The sequence below is a fragment of the Equus asinus genome, chromosome 1, assembly GCF_041296235.1.
Source record: "Equus asinus isolate D_3611 breed Donkey chromosome 1, EquAss-T2T_v2, whole genome shotgun sequence".
In the NCBI taxonomy this organism is placed as follows: Eukaryota; Metazoa; Chordata; class Mammalia; order Perissodactyla; family Equidae; genus Equus; species Equus asinus.
The window spans coordinates 189,007,093-189,030,815 of record NC_091790.1 but is presented as its reverse complement, the minus strand read 5'-3'; the positions used below and the strand labels follow the sequence as shown (position 1 = coordinate 189,030,815).

The 23,723-nt window shown below is 41.9% G+C and overlaps 1 protein-coding gene across 3 annotated transcripts in view; it reads right to left on the bottom strand.

The window, feature by feature from the left end:
- Positions 1-3,393: 3,393 nt before the first annotated feature.
- LOC106844838 (solute carrier family 23 member 1-like) overlaps positions 3,394-23,723 on the bottom strand; it is a 66,462-nt gene continuing 46,132 nt past the window's right edge. For 2 of the 3 annotated variants that reach the window (XM_044743730.2, XM_044781208.2), the window contains exons 8-13: positions 23,369-23,622; positions 16,237-16,401; positions 15,715-15,823; positions 15,523-15,618; positions 14,009-14,182; positions 3,394-3,532 (exon numbers count right to left, since the gene is read on the bottom strand). In XM_044743730.2, coding sequence (XP_044599665.2) covers positions 3,501-3,532; positions 14,009-14,182; positions 15,523-15,618; positions 15,715-15,823; positions 16,237-16,401; positions 23,369-23,622 — 830 coding nt within the window. In that variant the 3' untranslated portion in view covers positions 3,394-3,500. Of the gene's footprint in view, positions 3,533-13,836; positions 14,183-15,522; positions 15,619-15,714; positions 15,824-16,236; positions 16,402-23,368; positions 23,623-23,723 lie in introns of those variants that run through there. The other variant, XM_044781165.2, reaches the window with a different exon arrangement.

Sequence of the window (23,723 nt, the reverse complement as noted above, 5' to 3'; positions counted from 1 at the left end):
CTTCAGCCTTCTTTTCTCTGTTCCTCAGATTTAATCATTTCCATTGTCCTATCTTCAAGTTTGCTGATTGTTTCTTCTGCTGGCTCAAATCTGCCTTTGAATCCTTTCAGTGAATTTTTTGTTTCAGTTTTCAGCTCCAGAATTTCTTTTTGGTTTCTTTTTAGGTTTTCTACTTGTTTATTGATATTTCCATTTTGTTCACACATCGTTTTCTTGGCTTTCTCCACATCTTAAGTTCTTTACAAATCTCTAAGAGAACTGTTTTAAAGTCTTTGTCTACTATGCCTGCCATTATGTCTTTTTCAGGGACAGTTTCTACAGATTTATTTTTTTCTTTTGAATGAGCCATACTTTTCTGTTTCTTTGTATGGCTTGTGATTTTTTTTGTCTGATCTAGTAATGTGGTACCTCTGGAAATCAGATTCTTCCCCATGCCCACCATTTGTTGTTGTTGTTATTATTGCCTCTGTTCATTCTGTTTGTTTTGTTGATTGTTATAGGCTGTCTCTGTGCCAAAGATCAGCCTTAGGTGTAAACTTAAGGTCTTCCCAGGTCTTTTCTGAGCCATCCCCAGAGATGCACAGTAACTTTCTAATTTTCCCTGTATATGGGGTTGTTTATGAATTCCCTAGTCTTTAATGGCTGGCCCTCAAAAGAGGGAAAAGTGAAAATTCAAATGGAGCAATATGTGCACTAGCCCTGTAAATCCCATGGAAGTCACTTCAGTCAGAGGGGGTGGGGCTTCTAACAACGGCATAGATGCAAGAACAATGGCTACCCACATCTTTGTCTGCATTTCTGTGATCAGAAGCAGCAATCAATAATCAGAGCAGAAATCCCCAATATTTGGAGGACAGGGTCCTTTTTGCCCACTCTGACTCCCCCAAGCTGTGTGGAAGCTGCTCTGGAAGATGTGCACGGCTGTCTACCATATGACTAGGGGTGAGGCTGGGTAGCTGCTACTATGCTAAGAGCTGAAATTGACCAATATTAACCACCAAATCTTTCCTTAGAAGTTGCAAGCCTTCAACAGACTTCAGAGTTCTAAAACAGTTGCATGAGACAGCTTCTGCCAGGTCAGTTGTTGTCTGGGTAGAGAGATGGATTCCTGGAGCTACCTACATCCCCATCTTCCTCACACTTGCATTGTTCTTATAATCTGAGAATAAAGGCTTAAAGTTGACAAAAAGCAATAATAATAGAAATTAAAGAATGAAAGCAAGATATTACAAAGGAAGAACTGAAGTGTCTTGATCTTGGTTTACCCTCCCAGCCACCATGATTAAAGAGCACTAAATAATTTTCAATATAGGTGAAGTAATTCTTGCTAATGTCAAAGGCAATATATGAAAATATTACTGCATGGAAAACAAATCTTTAAAATGTTTCTTGATTGAAACTTTGACAATGAAGATTTGTAAGGCAGAAGGGCTGGGAGGAGGAGGGAATGGATGAAGGTGGGCAGTTTCCAAGTCTGAATGCTGGCAGCCAATGTTGCACCTGCCTCAGCCTTCCAGAAAGTTTTGGTGTGGGCTGTCCCAAAAACATTTTGATGGTTTTAGTTTCTGATTATTATAAAGTATTTAAGTGTAGCATGGGCCCATGTTGGTCTTTCAGCGTTGTTTGGTGTAAGAGGCTGGCTTGCTGCAGGGCACTCTCCTGCTCTCACTGGGCTCCTATTCAGGGGTGCTAGGGGAAGCTGCGGCCCAGGGCATAGCCCTTTCAAATAAGCAACAGGTGGAATCTGTCCCTGGAGATGTCATAACACTGGCTACTTGCAGCACACCCTGGGTTCTGGACATTGTTCTGATGTGTTCTAGAGAGTTCTGGAGGCTACCAACTCATCTTGCATGTTCTGGGAGCCCAGGAATGGTGCTGAACTCAACCCTGTGGTACAGGACATCAGGGTAGAACCAGCTCCATCTGCTTCTTCTGGTAATAAAGACTGTTGTTGGAGTCAAAGCCAGATTCCACAGTGTTCTGAGCACTTTCTGGTGAGCAATTTCCTGGGTAAAGAGTGTATAAGGTCCCTGGGCATGCACACTGGATCTGATAGTTAATTCTACGTGTCAACATGGCTAGGCCATGGTACTCAGATATTTGGTGAAACATTATTCCAGACATTTCTAGGAAGGTATGGTATTTTTGGATGAGATTAACATTTAAATCAGTAGACTTTGAGTACAGCAGTTTACCCCCCATTATGTGTGTGGGTGGGCCTCATCCAGTCAGTACCACAACTGAATACACCAGAATGCTCACCTCCCTGGGGGAAGAGGGAAATCTGCCAGTGACTGTCTTGGGACTCGAACTGTAACTCTTCCCAACCTGCCAACCTACCTGGAAGATTTTGGATACATGTACACACACACACACATCCTGTATCCTGTTGGCTCTGTTTCTCTAGAGAACTGTGACTAATCCACTGAGTGTACATGAGAAGAAGCTTGCCTGGCTCCTTATGGTTTACACATCATTACAACAGTGGCTCCCCTCCACTGAAGGCCTCCCAAATACTTTGACTGTTTCATCTCTCAGTGAGAACTTGACATGGAGGTTAAGTCTCAGGATCCAAACCCAGTCAGTCTGACACCACAGTCCCAGCTCCCACTGCCTCACTGCACCATCCTATGAGGCATGAGCCAAGAACCCCCCCAGGACTCCCCCTTGGGATATGCGGGGTTCCTGGTTTTGCAAGCACTTCACTGTCTAACTTGAAGGGCAATTTTGGGCTTTCTAGGCAGCTGGGCAGGCAGGATCTTTGTACTTAGGAGTTGTCTGAACTTGTGTTAGGAAGAAAGGAAAGAGGAGTGCTCATGGCACCCATGCTCAGTCCAGCCACTGCCAGGAACTCAGCAAGCCAGTATCCCACATGGAAAAACTACAAGCCACCATGTAGGAAAGAAGAAATGTGTTGTTACAGAGGTGTCTGCACACAGTAGGTCTTTAAGCAATGTGTACTGGCTCTGACTAGCCCATCCCTCATTACATCCACCCCCAACCTGAGCCTATTTAGTCTAAGGCTGTGACTTCATTCCTGGAGCAGTATCTGCCAGTGGGCCCCTGGTCAGAGTGGACCTCAGCAAAATTCTGTGTCCTTTCTCCCCACAGCCAGGTGCTAGGAGTGTTGTCCCCACCTTCACTCATCAGCCCCAACAGTCCCTCTCCTTCCCTCCCCATCTCCTGCAGTGTGCATTGGATATTGGCATAGCCTGGGATGAATTTGTTGCATAAAACCACCTTCACATGGTCCTCATTCTCCCTTCTTCCCCACCAAGGACTCTTCCTATATCAGTCAGGTATCTTCCTCTATCTTGACTGATGATATCTTCCTGTGTCAGCCACTACTATATCTGTCAGACAAACAGAATCAACAGAATACATACATGTGTAGGTGTAGGTATAGGTGTAGGTATAGAGATTTATTTTAAGGAATTGGTTCACACAATTGTGGAGACTGCAAATCTGAAATTTGTAGGGCAGATAATCAGGCTGGAAACTCAGACAGGAGTTGATGCTACAATCTTGAAGCCTGTTAAAATAATTAAACAAGGAGACCATTAGGTTGAGGGGGCTCTGATGCCTTGGTAGCCTACATAATCAAACTGAAGCCTAAGCCAGAATCAATGCATTAAAATCCAAGAAAGTGAAATTTAAGAACCACCCATCAGAGTGATGCCAGCATCATGACAAAGTGAGTCCTTCCCTCTGTTTCTCCTCTCTAAGTTGCAACTAAATGGACATTAGCTAGCAGAAGATTCCCTACACAACACAACACCTGAGAGATCCATGCAGCTATACATCTGAAGGTGGGTGGACTGGATCCCCAGGAAGCAGTGGCTCTAGGTGTGCAGACTCCTCCTCCTCCCCAGTGGTGGCAATCCAGGTCACAGCAGCTGGTACAACTGTGAGTTTAGGCGGAGGCAGCCTGGCCCACTCAGGAACACTTTTGGAGTGGTAGCTCAGTCTATGGGAGCACCCACCTACCCATGCAAACACTCCCCACCGAGTGGTGGCTTGGCCCCCACAACAGCACCCCAGCCACTGATTGCAGTGGCCCTGATGTGTGAGAGCAAACTCCCAAGCAACTGCAGCCAGTCTGTGCAAATGCAGAGTGGGTGGCCCAAACAGCATAACTTCCAGTGGACAGGGTAGGATCAGAAAACATGGCTACCCTTCCAGTGGTGGCAGGTTGAATCTGTGACCTGAAACTACCACAAATGGCAGAGGATCAATTCACCAAACTCCATGAAGAACTACAGTAATACTACATAACAGAAGGAAAATGACAAGTCTCCAGAAACCAAACCTGAAGTTACAGAAGATTATAATCTAAATGACAGAGAGTTCAAAATAGTTGCCATAGAGAAACTCAAGAAGTTACAGGAAAACAGAGAAAAAACAGTTCAATGAGCTTGGGAATAAAATTAAAGAACAGAAGGAATACATCACCACAGAGATTGAAGCCCTAAAAGAAAACTATACAGAAATTCTGGATATGAAGAACACAATTAATGAGATAAAAGATAATATAGAAACCATAAGAAATGGAATAGACCTTATGGAAGACAGAATCAATGGCTTAGAAGACAGAAATATAGAAATGCTTCAGGTGGAAGAGAGAGAACTAAGATTTTTTAAAAATGAAGAAATTCTTTGCAAAATATCTGAATGAATTAGGAAAAGTAACAGAAGGATTATAGGTATCCCAGAAAGAGAAGAGAGGGAGAAAGGAGTAGCGAGCTTGTTCAAAGAAATAATAGCTGAGGTCTTCCCAAACCTGGGGAAGAAACTGAACTTACAAGTTCATGAAGCCAGTAGACTTCTGAATTAAATCAGTGCAAGAAGAATTTCTCCATGGTATATAATATTAAAACTGTCAAAATTCAATGACAAAAATAAAAATATTAAGGCCAGCATGGCAGAAGAAAATAACCTACAAGGAATGCTTATCAGACTTTTAGCAGATTTCTCAGCAGAAAACTTACAGGCTAAGAGAGAATGGAATGATATGGTCAAAATACTGAAAGACAAATCTTTCAGCCAAGAATACTCTATTGAGCAAATTTATCCTTCAGATATGATGGAGCAATAAAAACTTTCTCAGATAAACAAAAGCTGAGGGAGTTCATCACCACTAGATCTGCCTTACAAGAAATGAAGAAGGGAACCTTCCTACCTGAAATAAAAAGAGAAAGGTTTACAAAGCTGTGAGTAAGGAGATAAATAGACAGACAAATCAGAAAATTGCACCTCTCTATCAGAACAGGTTAGCAAACACTTGATTATAACATAAAAGATAAAGGAAAGGAAAGCATCAAAAATAACCATAAACACTTCACTTTAGTTGCAAATTCACAACACAAAACAGAATAACTTTGACAAAAGCAACAAAGAAAGAGAAGAGGAGAGGTATGGAATCTGCTCAAGCTAATGGAGATAAAAGGCTTTTTGAAAATGGACTATCTAATTTATGAGATCTTTGACACAAACCTCATGGTAACCATTAAACAAAAAATCAGAGCAGAGCCACAAATCATAAATAAAGAGAAAATGGAGAAAACCTTCAGAAAACCACCAAACTGAAAGGGCAGTCAGAAATACAAGGGAAAAGAAACAATGGAAATATAGAAAAAACAGAAAATAAGAGAAAAACTGGCAGTACTAAGACTTTACATATCAGTAATCACTTTAAATGGCAATGGATTGAATTCTCCAATCAAAAGACACAGAGTAGCTGGATGGATTAAAAGACAGGACCCAAAAACGTGCTGCCTCCAGGAAACACATTTTAGCTCTAAAGACAAACATAGGCTCACAATGAAAGGATGGAAAGTGATAATCCAAGAAAATGGCAAGCAAAAGAAAGCAGGTGTCAGATAAATCAGACTTCAAGATAAAAAAGATAATGAGAGATGCCTGGCCTTTTGGCCAAGTGGTTAAGTTCACACACTCTGCTTCAGCAGTCCAGGTTTTGCCAGTTCCAATCTTGGGCATGGACCTCCACACTGCTCCTCAGGCCATCCTGTGGCAGCATCCCATATGGAAAAACTAGAATGACCTACAACTAAGATATACAACTATGTGCTGGGGCACTGGGGAGAAAAAAAGAAGAAAAAAGGAGAAAGATTCACAAAAGATTAACATCAGGGCCAATCTTCTCATCAAAAAACTATTAAAATATTTTTTAAAAAGATAACAAGAGACAAAGAGGGGCAGTATATAATGATAAAAGGAACACTCTACCAAAAGGACATAACACTTATGAATATATATGCACCTAACACAGGAGCTCCAAAGTGCATAAAGCAACTATTAACAGATCTAAAGGGAGAAATTGACATCAGCACACTAATAGTGGGGACCTAAATACCTTATTTATGTTAATGGATAGATCATTCAAACAGAAAGTCAAGAAGGAAACAGTGGCCTTAAATGAAACACTAAACCAGATGGACTTCACAGATATATAAAGAAATTTCCATCAAAAAAACAGCAGAATACATATTCTTCTCAAGTGCACATGGAACATTCTCAAAGATAGACCATAGGTTGGGAAACAAGGCAAGCCTCAATAAATTTCAGATGATTGAAATGATACCAAGCATCTTTTCTGACCACAATGCTATGAAACTCAAAATCAACTACAAGAAAAAAGTTGATAAAGTCAAAAGTATGTGGAGACCAAACAATATGCTACCGAAAAACCATTGGATGAATGAAGAAATCAAAAGAGAAGTAAAAAAATCTGGAGACAAATGAAAATAGAAACACAACATACCAACTCTCAGGGGATGCAGCAAACAGTACTAAGAGGGAAATTTATAGCAATACAGGCCCACCTCAACAAACAAGAATAATCTCAAATAAGTGATCTTAACTACACGTAACAGAACTAGAAAAAGAAAAACAAGCAAAGCCCACAGTCAGCAGAAGGAGGGAAACAATAAAAATTAGAGCAGAAATTAATCAAATAGAGACTCAAAAAACAACAGAAAGGATCAGTGAAACTGAGAGCCAGTTCTTTGAGAAGATAAACAAAACTGACAAACCCTTAGCCAGATTCATTAAGAAAAAAAGAGGGAAGGTTCAAATAAAATTAGAAATGAAAGAGGAGAAATTACAATGGATACCACAGAAATAAAAAGGATTATAAGAGAATACTATGAAAAGCAGTATGCCAAAGAATTGGATAATCTAGAAGAAATACATGAATTCTTAGAGTCATAAAACCTCTGAAAACTGACTCAAGAAGAAATGGAGAACCTGAATAGACCAATCACAACCAAGGAGATTGAAGCAATAAGCAAAAACGATCCAAAAACAAAAGTCCAGGACCAGATGGCTTCTTTGTAGAATTCTACCAAACATTCAAAGAAGACTTAACACCTATTTTTCTAAAACTATTCCAAAAAATCAAAGAAGATACGACACCCTAACTCATTCTATGAGGACAATATTATCCTGATAGCAAAACCAGACTAGGACAATACAAAAAAGGAAAATTACAGATCAATACTGTTGGTGAACATGAGGCAAAAATCTTCAACAAAATATTAGCAAATCAAGGGCCAGCCTGGTGGCATAGAGGTTAAGGCTGCACGTTCTGCTTCAGCAGCCTGGGGGTCACGGGTTCAGATCCCAGGTGTAGGCATACACACTGCTCATCAAGCCATGCTGTGGCAGTGTCCCACATACAAAACAGAGGAAGATTGGCACAGATGTTAGCTCAGGGTCAATCTTCCTCTCAAAAAAAAAAGAAAAATTAGCAAATCAAATACAGCAATGCATTAAAAGGATAATACCCCACAATCAGGTGGGATTTATACCAGGAACACAGGGATGGTTCAACATCCACAATCAATCAATGTGATACACCACATTAACAAAATGAGGAATAAAAACCACATTATCCCCTCGATTGATGCAGAGAAAGCGTTTGACAAGATCCAACATCCATTTATGATAAAAACTCTCAATAAAATAGGCATAGAAGGAAGGTACCTTAAAACAATAAAGAACATATGTGACAATCCCACAGCCAACACCATACTTAATCATGAAAAACGGAAAGCCACCCCTCTGAGAACAGGAAGGAGACAAGGGTGCCCACTCTCTCCATTCCTATTCAACACAGCACTGGAGGTTTTGGCCAGAGCAATTAAGAGAGGAAAAGACATAAAAGGAATCCAAATAGGCAATGAAGAAGTGAAACTCTCACTGTTTGCAGATGACACTATTTTATATAGAGAAAATCCTAAAGAATCCACTAGAAAACTATTAGAAATAATCAACAACTACAGCAAAGTTGCAGGATACAAAATCAACTTACAGAAATCAGTTGCATTTCCATACACTAATAACAAACAAGCAGAAAGAGAATTCGAGAATACAGTCCCATTTACAATCACAAGAAAAAGAATAAAATATCTAGGAATAAATGTAACCAAGGAGGTGAATCAAGTTAACCAAAGACCTATACACTGAAAACTATAAGACATTATTGAAAGAAATCAAAGAAGACATAAAGAAATGGAAAGATATTCCCTGCTCATGGATTGGAACAATAAACATAGTTAAAATGTCCATATTACCTAAAGCAGTCTACAGATTCAACGCAATAGCAATCAGAATCCCAATGACATTCTTCACAGAAATAGAACAAAGAATCCTAAAATTTATATGGAACAAAAAAAGACCCTGACTAGCCAAAGCAATCCTGAGAAAAAAGAACAAAGCTGGAGGCATCACAATCCCTGACTTCAACATATACCACAAAGCTATAGTAATAAAAACATGTGGTAATGGCAGAAAAACAGACATACACATCAATGGATCAGAATTGAAAGCCCAGAAATAAAACTACACATCTACGGACAGCTAATCTTTGACAAAGGAGCCAAGAACACACAACAGAGATAGGGAAGTCTCTTCAATAAGCTGTGTTGGGAAACTAGACAGCTACATGCAAAAGAATGAAAGTAAACCATTATCTTACACCATACACAAAAATTACCTCAAAATGGCTTAAAGACTTGAAGGTATGACGTGAAACCATAAAACTCCTGGAAGAAAATATAGGAAGTACACTCTTTGACATTAGTCTTATCAGTATCTTTTCAAATACCATGTCTACTCAGGAAAGTGAAAGAAAAGAAAAACTAAACAAATGGGACTACATCAGACTAAAAACCTTCTGAAAGGCAAAGGGAACCAGAAACAAAAGAAAAAGACTACCCAAGAACTGTGAGAAAATATTTTCAAATCCTTATCTGACAAGGGGTTAATTTCCAAAATATATAAAGGACTCATACAACTCAACAACAAAAAAATTAACTACCCAATCAAAAAATGACCAAAGGATCTGAACAGATATTTTTCCAAAAGATGATATACAGATGACCAACAGGCACATGAAAAGGTATTAAACATCACTAATCATTAGGGAAATACAAATCAAAACTACAATGAGATATCACCTTACACCTGTCAGAATGACTATAATTACCAAGACCAAAAAGAACAAGTGAGGAATAGGATGTGGAGAAAATGGAACCCTCAAACACTGCTGGTGGGAATGCAACTGGTGTACCCATTATGGAAAACAGTCTGGATATTTCTCAAAAAAATAAAAATACCATATTATCCAGCTATCCCACTACTGGGTATTTATCCAAAGAATTTGAAATCAACAATGCAAAGAGATTTATGCACCCACATGTTCACTGCAGCATTTTTACATTAGCCAAGATGTGGAAGCAACCCAAGTATATTCTACGGATGAATGGATAAAGAAGATGTGGTATGTATGTATGTGTATATATATATATATATATAATGGATACAACTCAACCATAAAAAAGAGAAAATTGTCCCATTTGAAAAAACATAGATGGAGCTCGAGGCTATGATGTTAAGCGAAATAAGCCAGACAGAGAAAGACAGACACTGTATGATTTCACTAATATGTGGAAGATAAACAAACACATGGACAAAGAGAACAGATTAGTGTTTATCAGAGGGGAAGGGGGTTGGGGGAGGGCAAAAGGGGTAAAGGGGTGCATGTATATGGTGATGGATAAAATCTAGAGTATTGGTGGTGAGCATGGTGCAGTCTATACAGAAACTGATATATAATAATGTACACCTGAGGGGCTGGCCCCGTGGCCGAGTGGTTAAGTTCGCGCGCTCCGCTGCAGGCGGCCCAGTGTTTCGTTAGTTCGAATCCTGGGCGCGGACATGGCACTGCTCATCAGACCACGCTGAGGCAGCGTCCCACATGCCACAACTAGAAGAACCCACAACGAAGAATACACAACTATGTACCGGGGGGCTTTGGGGAGAAAAAGGAAAAAATAAAATCTTAAAAAAAAAAAATGTTTAAAAAAAATAAATAATGTACACCTGAAATTTACACAATGTTATAAGCCAATATGAAATCAATAAAATAATTTTAAAAAAAGAATAACTCATCCCAAATAGCCAACTAGGCTTTCCCAAAGAAGACAACTGCATAAGCTATAGCCCGTCAAATAATGTCTTTGCTTTGCTTCAGTGTCTTCTGTATAAAATCCAATGGCAGGACTTGAAGAACAGAAGGGCAGAAGAGGGGATGTGACTGCTTTTGGTTTGGGAGGCTTCTGAGCTCCCCTACAGTTAAGCCATCTCCTGGATCCACAGCATATTTATTACAGCACATTATATAGGCAGACCCTACAACTTTAAGCCCACTATATCACACATTCACAGAATTAGACTCTTTTAAAGATAACAGTAATAGAGCAGGTGTATATGCTGACACATTATAAAAGAAAGAGAAAATTAGATGATGCAAGAAGAGAGGAGAATTTAATATTTTACTGCAGTGAATCCTTCACTAGGAATGAAGAGATGGGCTCTGGAGCTCAAAGGTAGGGAACCAGCTCTAGAGAAGAACCAGATGGTCCATTCACCATAGCAGGAGGGAAAGCCGAGGGTGGAGATGCAGAAGCTGGTAGGTGGAGAGATGTGGATGCTTCTGATTGCAACCCCACAGATCTCTCAGTGAAATAGGAAGCTGAGAATCAGGATGAGGACAGAGGTGGAAGGGGTTTCTGAAGAGAGGAAAAAGAGAGAGCAAATGGACTTGGGAAAGGTAGCATGACTGCCAGGCAGCATTGACGAGCCACGTGAAGTCCATGGTTATGAATCTAAGATAAGAGGAGTCAGCTCAGTTCAGCTGCCTGGGTGCAGGCACAGAGCAGGTGAAGCTTGTTTTTGATCAGTGTTAAAAGGTTTTGCCAAGTGAGTGCAATGAAGAGAGAGCAAACCAAGGGCATTAAGAAGGCAAGAAAGTGATTATTATGACTGACCATGGAATTGAACCTGGATGAGGAGGGAAGAGAAGACAAGAAGGAGGTGGGAGGACAGAGATTCAGATCCTGGCCAATTAAAGGGTTATTGGACTTGAGGGACTAGAAATAGAGAGCTAGAAAAATAGGAGACAGTGGTCAGAGAATTACTTGAAATTGAGACTGTAGGAGATGGATCGCAATGCCCAGACTGGAATGTGCCCATAGGAAGGAGCTGCTGAGATTGTGTGAAGGACGAGATTATTAGAGGAGGAACGGGAGGCCAGGGTTGAGGAAAGATGAGCTATGCGAATATGAAGTCATCAATTATTAAGACAGGACTGTTGGACAGACAGTGCCCAATGCACTGACATCCTCAAGGAAGGGGGATTAGTAACAGGGGTCTGTAGATGCCACCAACAAAAAGGGGCATAGGTGGAAAGTCTGCTGGCGTGAGGTTCAAAGCAGAAGTAGAATCGACATGTTCTGTAGGAAGTGGAATTAAAGCTCTTCCCCATTCTCACTATCCTAAAATAAAATGTTAATTTCTGTTTGTTAATCGGCTTCCAGGAGAATTTTACAAAGGTTACATTTCACTCGAGTATGTTATCTAATTACTGCAAAAAGAAAAATGTGTAGAGGCTCATCACAGATTTTGTAAATATAATTGTCAGTTTTTCATGCCCTAAGACTGCAAAATGTCTTCTAACAACAGACTGGACACACAACATCAACACAAGATGCCTTTGTTAGGAAAGAAAAATTCTTCAAAAGAGCAGAATTGGTTTAAAAACTTAACCGGCAAATGGTGAAAAACGAATATATGACTTTGCACCAAGTAAGTTTATATGAAAGTAGCACACCTTCTGTGTTGACTCTGGCTAGTGTATTTAGAAGTGTGGAAGTGACAAGGTGACCAGGAGACCCTATGTCCAGTGGGAGCTGACTTGGCTTCACAGGGAGAAAATTTAGAGTCAATGAAGCAGATTTGTAAAGATGTTGCTCTCTATGCATATCAATTTTCCCCAGGGTGGCAGGGTCTTTAGGCTCGTGTTCTTAAAGAACAGCTGCCATATTACAGAGTTACTATTACCAGATTTTAATTGGGGATGGTAGTAAGCTGAATAATGGCTCCCAAAGAGTATCCATGTCCTAATCATCAGAATCTGTGAGCGTCACCTTATATGTCAAAAGGACTTTTCCCATGTGACTAAATGGAGGATCTTGAGATGGGGAGATTATCCTGGATCAACTGGGTGGGCCCTTAAAGTAACCACAAGTGTCCTTAGAAGAATGAGTCAAGAAGGTCAAAGGAGAGAGAAAAAGATGGTTAGATGGCAGCAGAGGTTGGTCAGATGCACTTTGAAGATGGGCAAGGGGTCACAAGGCAAGGAATATGGGCCAACTCTAGAAGCTAGAAAAGGCAAGGAAATGAATTTTCTTCTGGAACCTCCAGAGGAGTCAGCCCTGCAGACACCTTGATTTTACCCCTGTAAGACTCATTCTAGACTTCTGACCTCCAGAACTCTAAGAGAATAAATCTGTGTTTTTTTAAGACACTAAGTGTTTGGTAATTTGTTCCAGCTGCCCTAGGAAACTAACACAGGGACAATTAAGACCACATCTTCAAACTCGGCACTTATGAAATTTCTTTGCATAGGATACCCTGAGATACCATAGTCCTCTCTGGGATGTTTCTGGTAGAGCCAGTGGGGAAGGCTCTCTTCCTTTTGCCTTGGCAGTTACAGGGGAAGGATACAAATTTGGGTGGTGTGTGGCCATCGTCCTCAGCTGCAGTGGGAGACAATGAGGCTAATGGGCAAGGGGAAGCAGTGATGGGAGATGGACAGTGTGTGTGTGTGTGTGTGTGTGTCTGTCTGTGTCTGTGTCTGTGTCTGTGTGTGTGAGAAAGACAGACAGACAGAAAGAGACAGAGAGACAGAGATACAGAAAGAAAGCATCAGTTCTTATCCTTAAGTCTCTGGTTCATGTGATTCCTCCTATGGTTTTGTGAGCTCTCCCAGTGTCCTTCCTTCCCAGTTACAAGAACCAATAAATCCGATTTCCTATTTTTTGACTTACCCTAGTCTCATTCCCAGCCAAAAGGGCCCTAACCAATTCCACAGAGATCTCCTATGTGGCTCAGCAGGGAATTTGGACACTGTGGCCACCCCCCTGGCTGTACCAGGGCAGAGCTCTCTGACTTATTTCACTTAGCATAATGCCCTCAAGGTCCATCCACATTGTTGCAAAGATTTCATCCTTTTTTATGGCTGAATAACATCCCATTGTACACACACACACACACACACATATATATATACATACACACATATTATCTCTAGCCCTTCATCCATCAATGGACACGTAGGTAGTTTCCATATCTTGGCTACTGTAAATGATGCTGCAGTGAACATGGGGATGTATATATCTTTTTGAATTAGTGTTCTTATTTTCCTCAGATAAATACCCAGAAGTGGAATTGCTGGATCATGTGGTAGTTCTGTTTTTAAATTTTTGAGGAAACTCCATACAGTTTTCCATTGTGGTTTTACCAATTTACATTCCCACCCACAGTGCAGAGAGTTCTCCTTACATCCTGGTTTCTGTGGCAGCCTTCAGGCACTCTCCTGAGGAATCTTGGAAGCAGAGGGTAAGCTGGCACGTTCCCACCTCACCTTTCCTATGATGTTCCGGTCTGGGCCAGAAGGGGAGGTACCGGGTATAGGAGGAAGTGCAGAACTTTGTGCCAATCCCACAGGGGAGGCTGTAGACCTCTGACACCTTCGCAGTCTCCTCAGACTCCTCGTGGATTTGATCCCATGTCAGGAGGCCTCTCTCCTGCGGACTTCCTAATAGGAGACAGTGAGCAGTCAGGACTGGCCCTGATGGAGCTGGGCAGAGGTGGTCTGGAGGGAGCCTCTGGCACCCCCTGAAGGCACTCATGAGGTCTCCTGTCAGTGCCCTCCACCTGCCAAAGGCTTCCTCCTCCTCCTCCAAGCCCATCTCAAGAATCACAGGTCAGCTCATCAGGCATCCCCAGAGCACCCCCTGTGGGGCTGATGTGGTCCAGAGCTCCAGGGCACAACCTTATATGAAACACCATCCTTTCCTCATCTTCAGGAGTGGGCCTTTCCGCATTTAATGTTTCTGAAATGAAGATACATTTTACACGTGGTAGAGAGAAGAAATGTGGAAAACAGAATACCATGAGGCAGGGGCTATCCTAGAGGGCCTGTCAAGAGGCCGTAGGAGGATCAAGAAGGAAGGACTGAATGCCGTCAGTGATGGCAGCTCTGCACTCTTCACTTTCAATGTCCTCAGCACTCATAGACTCATTTGGCTCCTCATCACAGTTATTAACCAGAGTTGTAATTGTCTGTTTTCTTGTCCCTCTCTCCTATTCGCCCTGGATCTCTGGGACGCAGGGGCACGTCTTTCTGCTCTTTGTGTTCTCGGTACATGCCATATGGAGTACAGCAAGTGCTCAATGGGTTTTTATTGAAAATATGAGTGAATGAATCATAAAATGAATGAATACTTGTGTTCCCTCCCTCGCCAACTAGACTGCAGGCTCTGGGGATGGGCTTGTGTCTTTTTCTTTTTTCTTCCAGTGTATTTTGCAGCTTAAGACCCTGTTATTGGCTGAATCTTAACCCCCCAAAGTCATATGTTGATGCCTTAACCCCTCCATACTTCAGAATGTGACTGTGTGTGGAGATAGGACCTTGAAAGAGGTGACTAAGTTAAAGATGAGGTCTTCAGGATGGGCCCTAATTTAATCTGACTGGCATCTTTCTAAGAAGAGATTAGAATACGAGAGAGACACCATGGGTGCACACACACACAGAGGAAAAGAGATGTGAGGACACAGCAAGATGATGGCCATCTACAAGGAAGGAGAGAGGTGTCAGAAGAAACCAACTCTGCCAACACCTTCATCGCAGACTTATAGCCTTCAGACTGTGAGAAAATACATTTCAGTTGTTCAAGCCCCCCAGTCTGTGGTATTTTGTTATGGCAACCCTAGAAACCTCATACAGGCCCCTATGCCCCACTCTGACCCATGGTCTCCTCAAGGTAGCCTGTGGCCAGCCTGGCATGGTAATCAGGGGCAGAGAAGCAATGTGAGTGGCCCAAATGCTCACCATCTACCCAAACTACTTGCTTATAGAGTGAAAGTGAGCCTTACCTGGGATGGTGTTGTCCAGTAGAAAGCCCAGAAATCCGCCTACAAACATGTCTGTGGTCAGCAGCACCAGGATGACCTGGTCCAGTTGGAGAATCCCTAGAGTAGAGACAAAAGTGATGGGGATTCCCAGGGACAAAGGACCCCACTGGCTCTGCCCTTGGGGTGGTCACAGTCTAAAGGAGGGAGAATCACCTGTTTGGAGCATCTCAGGGTTCTTGTTCACCCAGTTGGGAATGGTAAGCCCACAGAAGATGGAGAAGCCAAAGATAAAAATGTTCCTGGACGAGTTCATGTCCACATACTGCAGGAGAGAGGCCCCCGTGGCAGCCCACAACCATCAGCATCTGTACTGCATATCAGTCTAATATCCTCAAATGCCCCCTCCCCTCCCACCACCACCAGAGGTGGGGAGGAAGGCTGGACTCAGAGTGACATATGTTCTCATTGGGCAAGGCAGGCCCCAATTCCCACTTGACCTTGGGAGTTGAGTGGTTTAGATAATCCAATTCAAGCTGATGCAATTTCTGTTTTTCAGAAGTTTGGATGCTTCTGGCTATTTATTTCTTTCATTTGGGGGCCAGTGTGGTTCCCGGGACCAAGGATCGCCTCCTCCTGCTCCTCCCCTGCCCCAGCCCTGTTCCATTCACCTCAGTCCCCATGGGCTCCTTTCAGGGGATGCAAGGCTGCTGCTTTTCCAAAGGTGCCTCGCCTCACCTGCAGACTGGAAATCCCCACGGCAGCGATGACCCCGAACATCACCAGGAACATGCCTCCAATCACAGGTGGTGGGATAGTTGCAAATGCAGCCCCAATCTTCCCAAATACTCCCATCACGAGCAGCACACAGCCTGCAGCAACAATCACCATTCTGCTCCCCACCTGCAGTGCTCAAGGAAATGGGAGACAAGGAGCTCAGCATCAGCCAGGCCACATGCCTTAAAGGCCACTGCCCTGCTCCCAGGGCACCTGGAATATCACTCCAGTGGACTTGCAGGAACAGCATTGCCTAACCCCAAAATGGCCCCCCTCTGCTCCCTCACGGTTTGGGAAAGGATGAGGATGTGACCTTAGATCAAGGCCTCTGCCCCTCACCTCTCCATTCTGCTGCTCTCACACTTGTCTTCAAGTCCTGACTCAAATGCTCCTCCTCTAAGAAGCCTTTACAACAAGGAAAGAAGTCTCTCTTGGGAGGCAGCGGCCCAGTGCTTAAGAATGAAGGTGTCAGAGCCAATCCCAGCTCTGCCTCTAACTAGCTGTGTGACTTTGTGTACATTACCTAACCTCTCCAAATGTCAGCCTCCAAAGTTACCAAATGGGATTAGTTATACTTACTTCAGAAACTCATTCTATGAGGCCAGCATTACCCTGAGACCAAAGCCAGACAAGGACACTACAAGAAAAGAAAACTGCAGGCCAATATCCTTGATGAATATAGATGCAAAAATTCTCAACAAAATATTAGCCAACTGAATTCAACAGCACATTAAAAGTATACACCATGATCAAGTGGATTTATTCCAAGGATGCAAACATGGTTCAACATCTGCAAATCAATCAATGTGATACACCACACTAACAGAAAGAAAGATAAAAATCATATGATCATCTCAACAAATGCAGTAAAAGCACTGGACAAAATTCCACATTCTTTCCAAATAAAAACTCTCAACAAATTGGGTATGGAAGGAATATACCTCAACACAATAAAGGCCATATATGACAAACCCACAGCTAACATCATACTCAACACTAAAAGGCTGACAGCCTTTCCTCTGATCAGCAACAAGACAAGGGTGCCCACTTTCAGTACACCTATTCAACTTAGGAGTGCAGCATAGTACTGGAAGTCCCAGCTAGAGCAATCAGGTAAGATAAAGAAATAAAAGGCATCCAAATCAGAAAGGAAAAAGTAAAATTGTCTTTATTTCCAAATGGTATCATCCTATGTGTAGAAAATGTGTAAGGAAGACTCAACCAAGTAACTGTTAGAACTAATCAAAAAACCAGTAAAGTTTCAGGTGAAAAAACCAACCTACAGAAATCAGTTGCATTTCTGTACACTAACAACAAAACGTCTGAGAAAGAAATAAAGAAAACAGTCCTCTCGCAATGGCATTAAAAACAATAAAACACATAGGAAGAAAAATTTGAATAAGGAAATGAAAGATCTGTACACTACTATGAGATTCTGATAAAGAAATTGAAGAAGATAGAAATAAATGGAAAGATAGTCCATGTTCATGGATGTGAAGAATTAATATTGTTAAAATGCCAAAACTATCCAAAGCCTTCTATAGATTAAATGCAATCCCTATCACAATTCCAATGGCATTTTCCAGAGAAATAGAAAAAGCAATCCTAAAGTTCATAAGTAATCACAGAAGCCCCTGAATAGCCAAAGCAATCCTGAGAAAGAAGAATAAAGCTAAAGGCCTCACAATTCCTCATTTCAAATTATACTACAAAGGTATAGTAATGAAAACAGTAGGGTACTGGCATAAAAATAAACACATAGCCCAATGGAACAGAATGAAGCACCAACAAATCACCCCTGGACATACAGTCAACTAATATTTGACAAAGGAGCCAAGAAAACTCAATGGGGAAAGGAGAGTCTTCTCACTAAATGGTATTGGCAAACCTGGATAACCACATGCAGAAAAGTGAAATTGGACCTCTATCTTACACCACTCACAAAAATTTAACTTGAAATAGATTAAGACTTGAATGTAAGACCTGAAATCATAAAACTCCTAGAAGAAAACATAGAAAGAAAGCCCCTTGACATTGGTCTTAGTAGTGATTTTGTGGATGTGATACCAAAAGCACAAGGAACAAAAGTGAAAATCAAGAAGTGGGACTACATCAAACTAAAAAGCTTCTGCACAGCAAAAGAGACAATCAATCAACAAAATGAAAAGACACTCTATGGAATGGGAAAAAATACTTTCAAACTATATATCAGATAAGGGTTTAATATCCAAACGTATAAAGACCTCATACAACTCAATAATAACAAAAAATGATAAATGATTTTAAAATGGACATTTTTCCAAAGAAGATATACAAATGACCAGCAGGTACATGAAAAGATGCTCAACATCACTAATCATCAGGGAAATGCAAATCAAAACTGCAATGAGATATTATGTCACACATGTTAGATTGGTTATCAACAAAAAGACAAGCGATAACAAGTATTGATTAGGATGTGGAGAAAAGGGAACCCTTGTGCACTCTTGGTGGGAATGTAAATTCATGCAGCCATTGTGGAAAACAGTATGGAGTTTCCTTAAAAATTTAAAATAGAACTACCGTATGACCCAGCAATACTACTTCTGGGTATTTATCTGAAGAAAATGAAAACACTAACTGGAAAAGATATATGCACCCCCGTATTCATTGTAGCATTCTCGACAATAGCCAAGATATGGACAACCTAATTGTCCATCAATGGATGAATGGATAAAGAAAATGTGTTACATATATACAGTGGAATATTATTCAGCCATAATATAAGAAAGAAATCCTGCCATTTGTGACAACATGAATGGACCTTGAGGGCATTATGCTAAGTGAAAGAAGTCAGACAGAGAAAGACAAATACTACATGATATCATTTATATGTGGAATCTAAAAAAGCTACACTTGTAGAAATAGAGAGTAGAATGGTGGTTACCAGGGGATATAGGGTGGGGGATAGGAGGAAATGTTTTCCAAAGAGTACAACTTCCAGTTAGAAGATGAATAAGTTCTGGGGACCTAATGTATGGCATTGTGATTCTAGTTAACAATACTGTATTATATACTTGAAAGTTCATGAGAGTACATCTTAAATGTTCTCACCACAAAAAAGAAGTGGTAATTAGGTAATGTGATGGAGGCATTAGCTAAAGGTGGTCATCATATTGCAGTATGTAAGTGTACCAAATAAACATATTGCATACCTTAAACTTACGCAATGTTGTATGTCAAGTATATCTCAATACAGCTCGGGGGGATAAAAGGAAAATCAGTGCGCCTAGAGCACAGTGACACGGGGAGAGAGAGGAGACAGCACGGAGAGCAAGGCAAAGCCTCTGTTATGAAGGGCTTTAAGGGCCAGAGAAAGGAGTTAGAATAAAATCCAAAGACAGGGCAGAAGCAAACGTGGAACGTATCTACAATGGAATATTAGGGAGCCTTAAAAAGGAAGGAAATTCTGACACATGCCACAGCATAGATGAAAACTGAGGACATTATGCTAAGCGAAATAAGCCAGACACAAAAAGACAGACACTGTATGATTCCACTTATATAAGGTACCTAAAGCAGTCAAATTCATAGAAACAAACTAGAATGGTGGTTGAGGGGCTGGGGGAGGGGAATACGGAGTTGTTTAACTGGTTCAGAGTTCAGATGAAAAGAGCTCTGGAGATTGGCTGCACGACAATTTGAACGTATGTAACTCTACTGAACTGTACACTTAGGAGTAGTTACGATGGTAACTTGTGTTATGTGTACTTTACCGCAATTAAAAATGAAAAATCCAAAGACAAAGGAAACGCTCAGTAGGGTGTGTTAAGCAGGGTGGTGACAGGAAGTGATTTACATTTCAGAGAGTTCCCTCTATAAAAGTCACTTCATTATTGTTAATTGATACATTCCTCAGTTAGGACAAACTATATTTTCTCAACAAGCAATTATTATGGAAAATGTGTAAATTATGATTTCTCCTTATCTCTATGGGGGTTCACTTAGGATACAAAACCGAGACGAGGCCCCCTCCCATGGTATTATATAGCATTAACTGGTCCTATCAAGAATCTTACAGGTGAGATTTTTCCTAGTTCGTTTCTCCAGAGGATCAATTGTTGCACTAATGTCACTACTGATTGCTATTACCTGGTTGTGTGGAGTTTTTCGAGTAGCTAGTAGTTTGGGAATGCTAAGGAAGTATGGTTCACCCCCTTATAGCAGATCTTAAAATAAGTTTATACAAAGGTTAAAAAAATGAAACAAAACGCTCTGCCATGAGGATCATGGGCCATGGTCCACATCCCATCCCATCACAAAGCACGTCCTCATGCCAGGTGCACACAGTTGTCACACTGCTGGACATTACTGATTGTGGTGCTAGTCAAGGGTTATAGCTGGGGTTTGAGTGACAGCTACTACCAGTGAGATAAAAATGACCTCTGACCTTGAGACATTTGTCATCATCCTCAAAAGTCAGAGCTGCACTGCAACTGTCTGAATATCCCATCCTGAGTCTGTGGTCAATGAATATATGTAGATAGTTCCTGAACCTTTCTCTTCCATTTTGTCTCCTCCCAGTCCTTAAAAGTTACTCTAATGTAGTTGCAGCTTTGTAAGACAAAAGAGTTCTGGAGATTTGTTCACAAGTGTAGTAGAGCATATTATTATATATTATTATAGCATATTATATAATATATTAAGTAAATATACTTACCACTGAATGCACACTTAAAAATGGGTAAGATGGTAGATTTTGTGTGATGCATCTTTAACCACAACTAAAAATATTTTTTTTTAAAGATACTCTAATGTCAGCCTCTGGAAGTCCATGAAGGCACTGATAAAGTAGCAGATTATGCCTCTGCTTATTTTTCTTTCTAAACTTAGAGCTTATTTACTCAATGTCTTCATTAGAAGAGATGTGGTAAGAATTCACCACATCAGAAGAACTTTTTGCTTTGTTCTGTTTACAACCCTAACAATGCACTGTGGGAACAAGCGCATGGATCCAAGCACAATACATCAGTTTGTCAGGTTCAACCAGTGCCCTTTGGATATGCTGATGATCTCATCAAGATGGCAGTCATCCCCAATCCTGCTGCCACTGAATTTATCATGCGGCCTGGGCTTCTTTTGGCTTCAGGATTGACATCTGAGCAGGGAGCATGACATTCTAGAGAAGTGATGGGAGATCTCTGGCCTTCAGTGAGATTCCACCCCGTACACACACACATACACACACACACACACATGCAGGGAGATAACCAAAACTTGGTCAGAGCTCTTCATTGCAGGTGCAACAGGAAGCAACACCTTAAAACGCCACAGAGGAGGAGTGAGTCCAGACCAGTGTTAATCTGTCTCCTGCTGGATTCGCAGCTCGCTCTGTGTCTATGTAGCTTTCTCTCCTCTAAAGGCCTTAGCTTAGAAATGATACACCAAAGAAGTGCTTGTTCTCTTTATTGTGTATAATTTTCTATTCGGCATCATATTTGTTCTCTGTAACAGGAAGAATATTTGCTTCTTTATACTTACATAGCCAACTCTGGCTGTATTTCTGTGTGGGTCAGTGGCCCTCATGTGGAAAAACTTTCCCCTCGCTTGCGCTAAAGGTTCTGAAACCTTGACCAAGTACCAGAGTCCACAGTGTCACAGCACGCAAGACTTGCTGTAGAGGTGGGTGCTGCCTCAGCTGTTTCCTCCTGGATTTTAGCCCCTGTTGTGGCCCAGAGACCTTGCAGGGTACAAAGGTGGACAGATCTGCTGCTAGAAAGATGCGATGCCATCTGGCTGCATATCAGAACCACTGAGGGCACTATCAGAAAATGCAGGCTTGGGGATGTGCGTGGGGGAATTTGTATTTTCCAAAGCCCACAGGACTTCTGCTGGAGAGCATTGCAAAGACGCCTGAAGCATATGGAAAGCAACATCATGATTTTATTTTTTTCTAAGTCACCTTAGAGAGCACCATCCTGAAGAATTCTTGCTGACCTTACGGAGTTTCCCTGTGGAAAGTGGGGAGCCATGAAGAGATTTTAGCAGGGACTAATCTAATTGAGTTCTAGAAAGATCCTTGGGCAGCCATGTGGCAGCTAGATTAGAGATGGGGAAGATGCTTAGAAAGAGACTGTTAGTGAGACTGCAGTGTCCAGATGACAGATGATAAAGCTGTGGCCCTGGGAATGGAGAACAAAGGACAAGAAGGACAGCAGGCATTTTCAGAAAATAGAGTCCACAGCAAGGATAGAGGACAGTGAGAAGTTAAGGTGACTTGGGTGAACTCACTAAGACAAGGTTTACAGGAGGAGAAGTAAGGATGGGGGCATGTACTGGGCAACACAGAGGCCATATTGAGAGTGAGGTGCCCTTGGGATCTTCAGGTGGAGGTGACCAGGTGGTCTTTGAATATTCAGGTTTGGAGCTCTGACACAGGGTCGGGCCGGAGGTAAGTCACCTCCCAACTATACTTCAGAAAGTAAGGATTTCTTCAGTGCTCATAAAGCCACTGATGTCTGCCAGTGCCAGGATAGACTTTCTGCCTGTGGAATCGCCACAACTAAAGAAGGTCAAGTATGGTAGGCAGAGAAATGGCTCCTCAAAGATGCCATGTCGTAATCTCTAACACGTGAATATGTTACCTTGCTTGGCAAAAGGAACTTTGCAGTTATGATTAAACTAAGTATTCTGAGACGGAGAGAGTATCCTGAATTATCTGGGTGGGCCCAGGCTAATTACATGAATCCTTATAAGCAGCGAATCTTTCCTGGCTGTGATCAGAGGGAGATGTGACCATGGAAGAAGAGTCAGAGAGATGCAACACTGTTGGTTTTGAAGATGGAGGAAGGGGGCCCTGAGCCAAGGAATGTGGGAAGCTTCTAGATGATGGAAAAAGCAAGGAAATGGATTGTCCCCTGGAGCTTCCAGAGAGGAACACAGCCCTGTGAGACCCATGTTGCACTTCTGAACTCCAGATCAGTAAAATAATAACTTTGGGTTTTTGAAACCTGTAAGTTTGTGATAACTTGTTACAGCAGTACTGAGAGACTAATACACTGAAGACTGATTTAGGTGCCCAGCCTGCCCCAGGAGCCACCGTCAGCAGCCTTACCTTGGTGATACTCAGTGCCGCAATATTCTGGCTGAAGGAGGTGGTGCCGTTTCCTGTCCCCCACGCCCCTGCCAGCAGGCAGGCAAGGCCCTCAATGCCGATGCCACGGTTGATGGCGTGCTTCGGAGGGGGTGGGGCCCCCACCAGCCGGGCACACGCATAATAATCACCTATTGATTCCACTATCGAGGAGATCACCCCTGCCGTGATGCCAAAGACCCCAGCCAGGCTGATGGTGGGCAGGCCCCACTGTCCTGAAAGGCAATGCAGAGGGAATATTACTCCACAAGACAACAGGCTGCTGAACCCCAAATAATTTCTTTGACAGAGAGGTCTCTGAAAGGCTTTAAAGCCC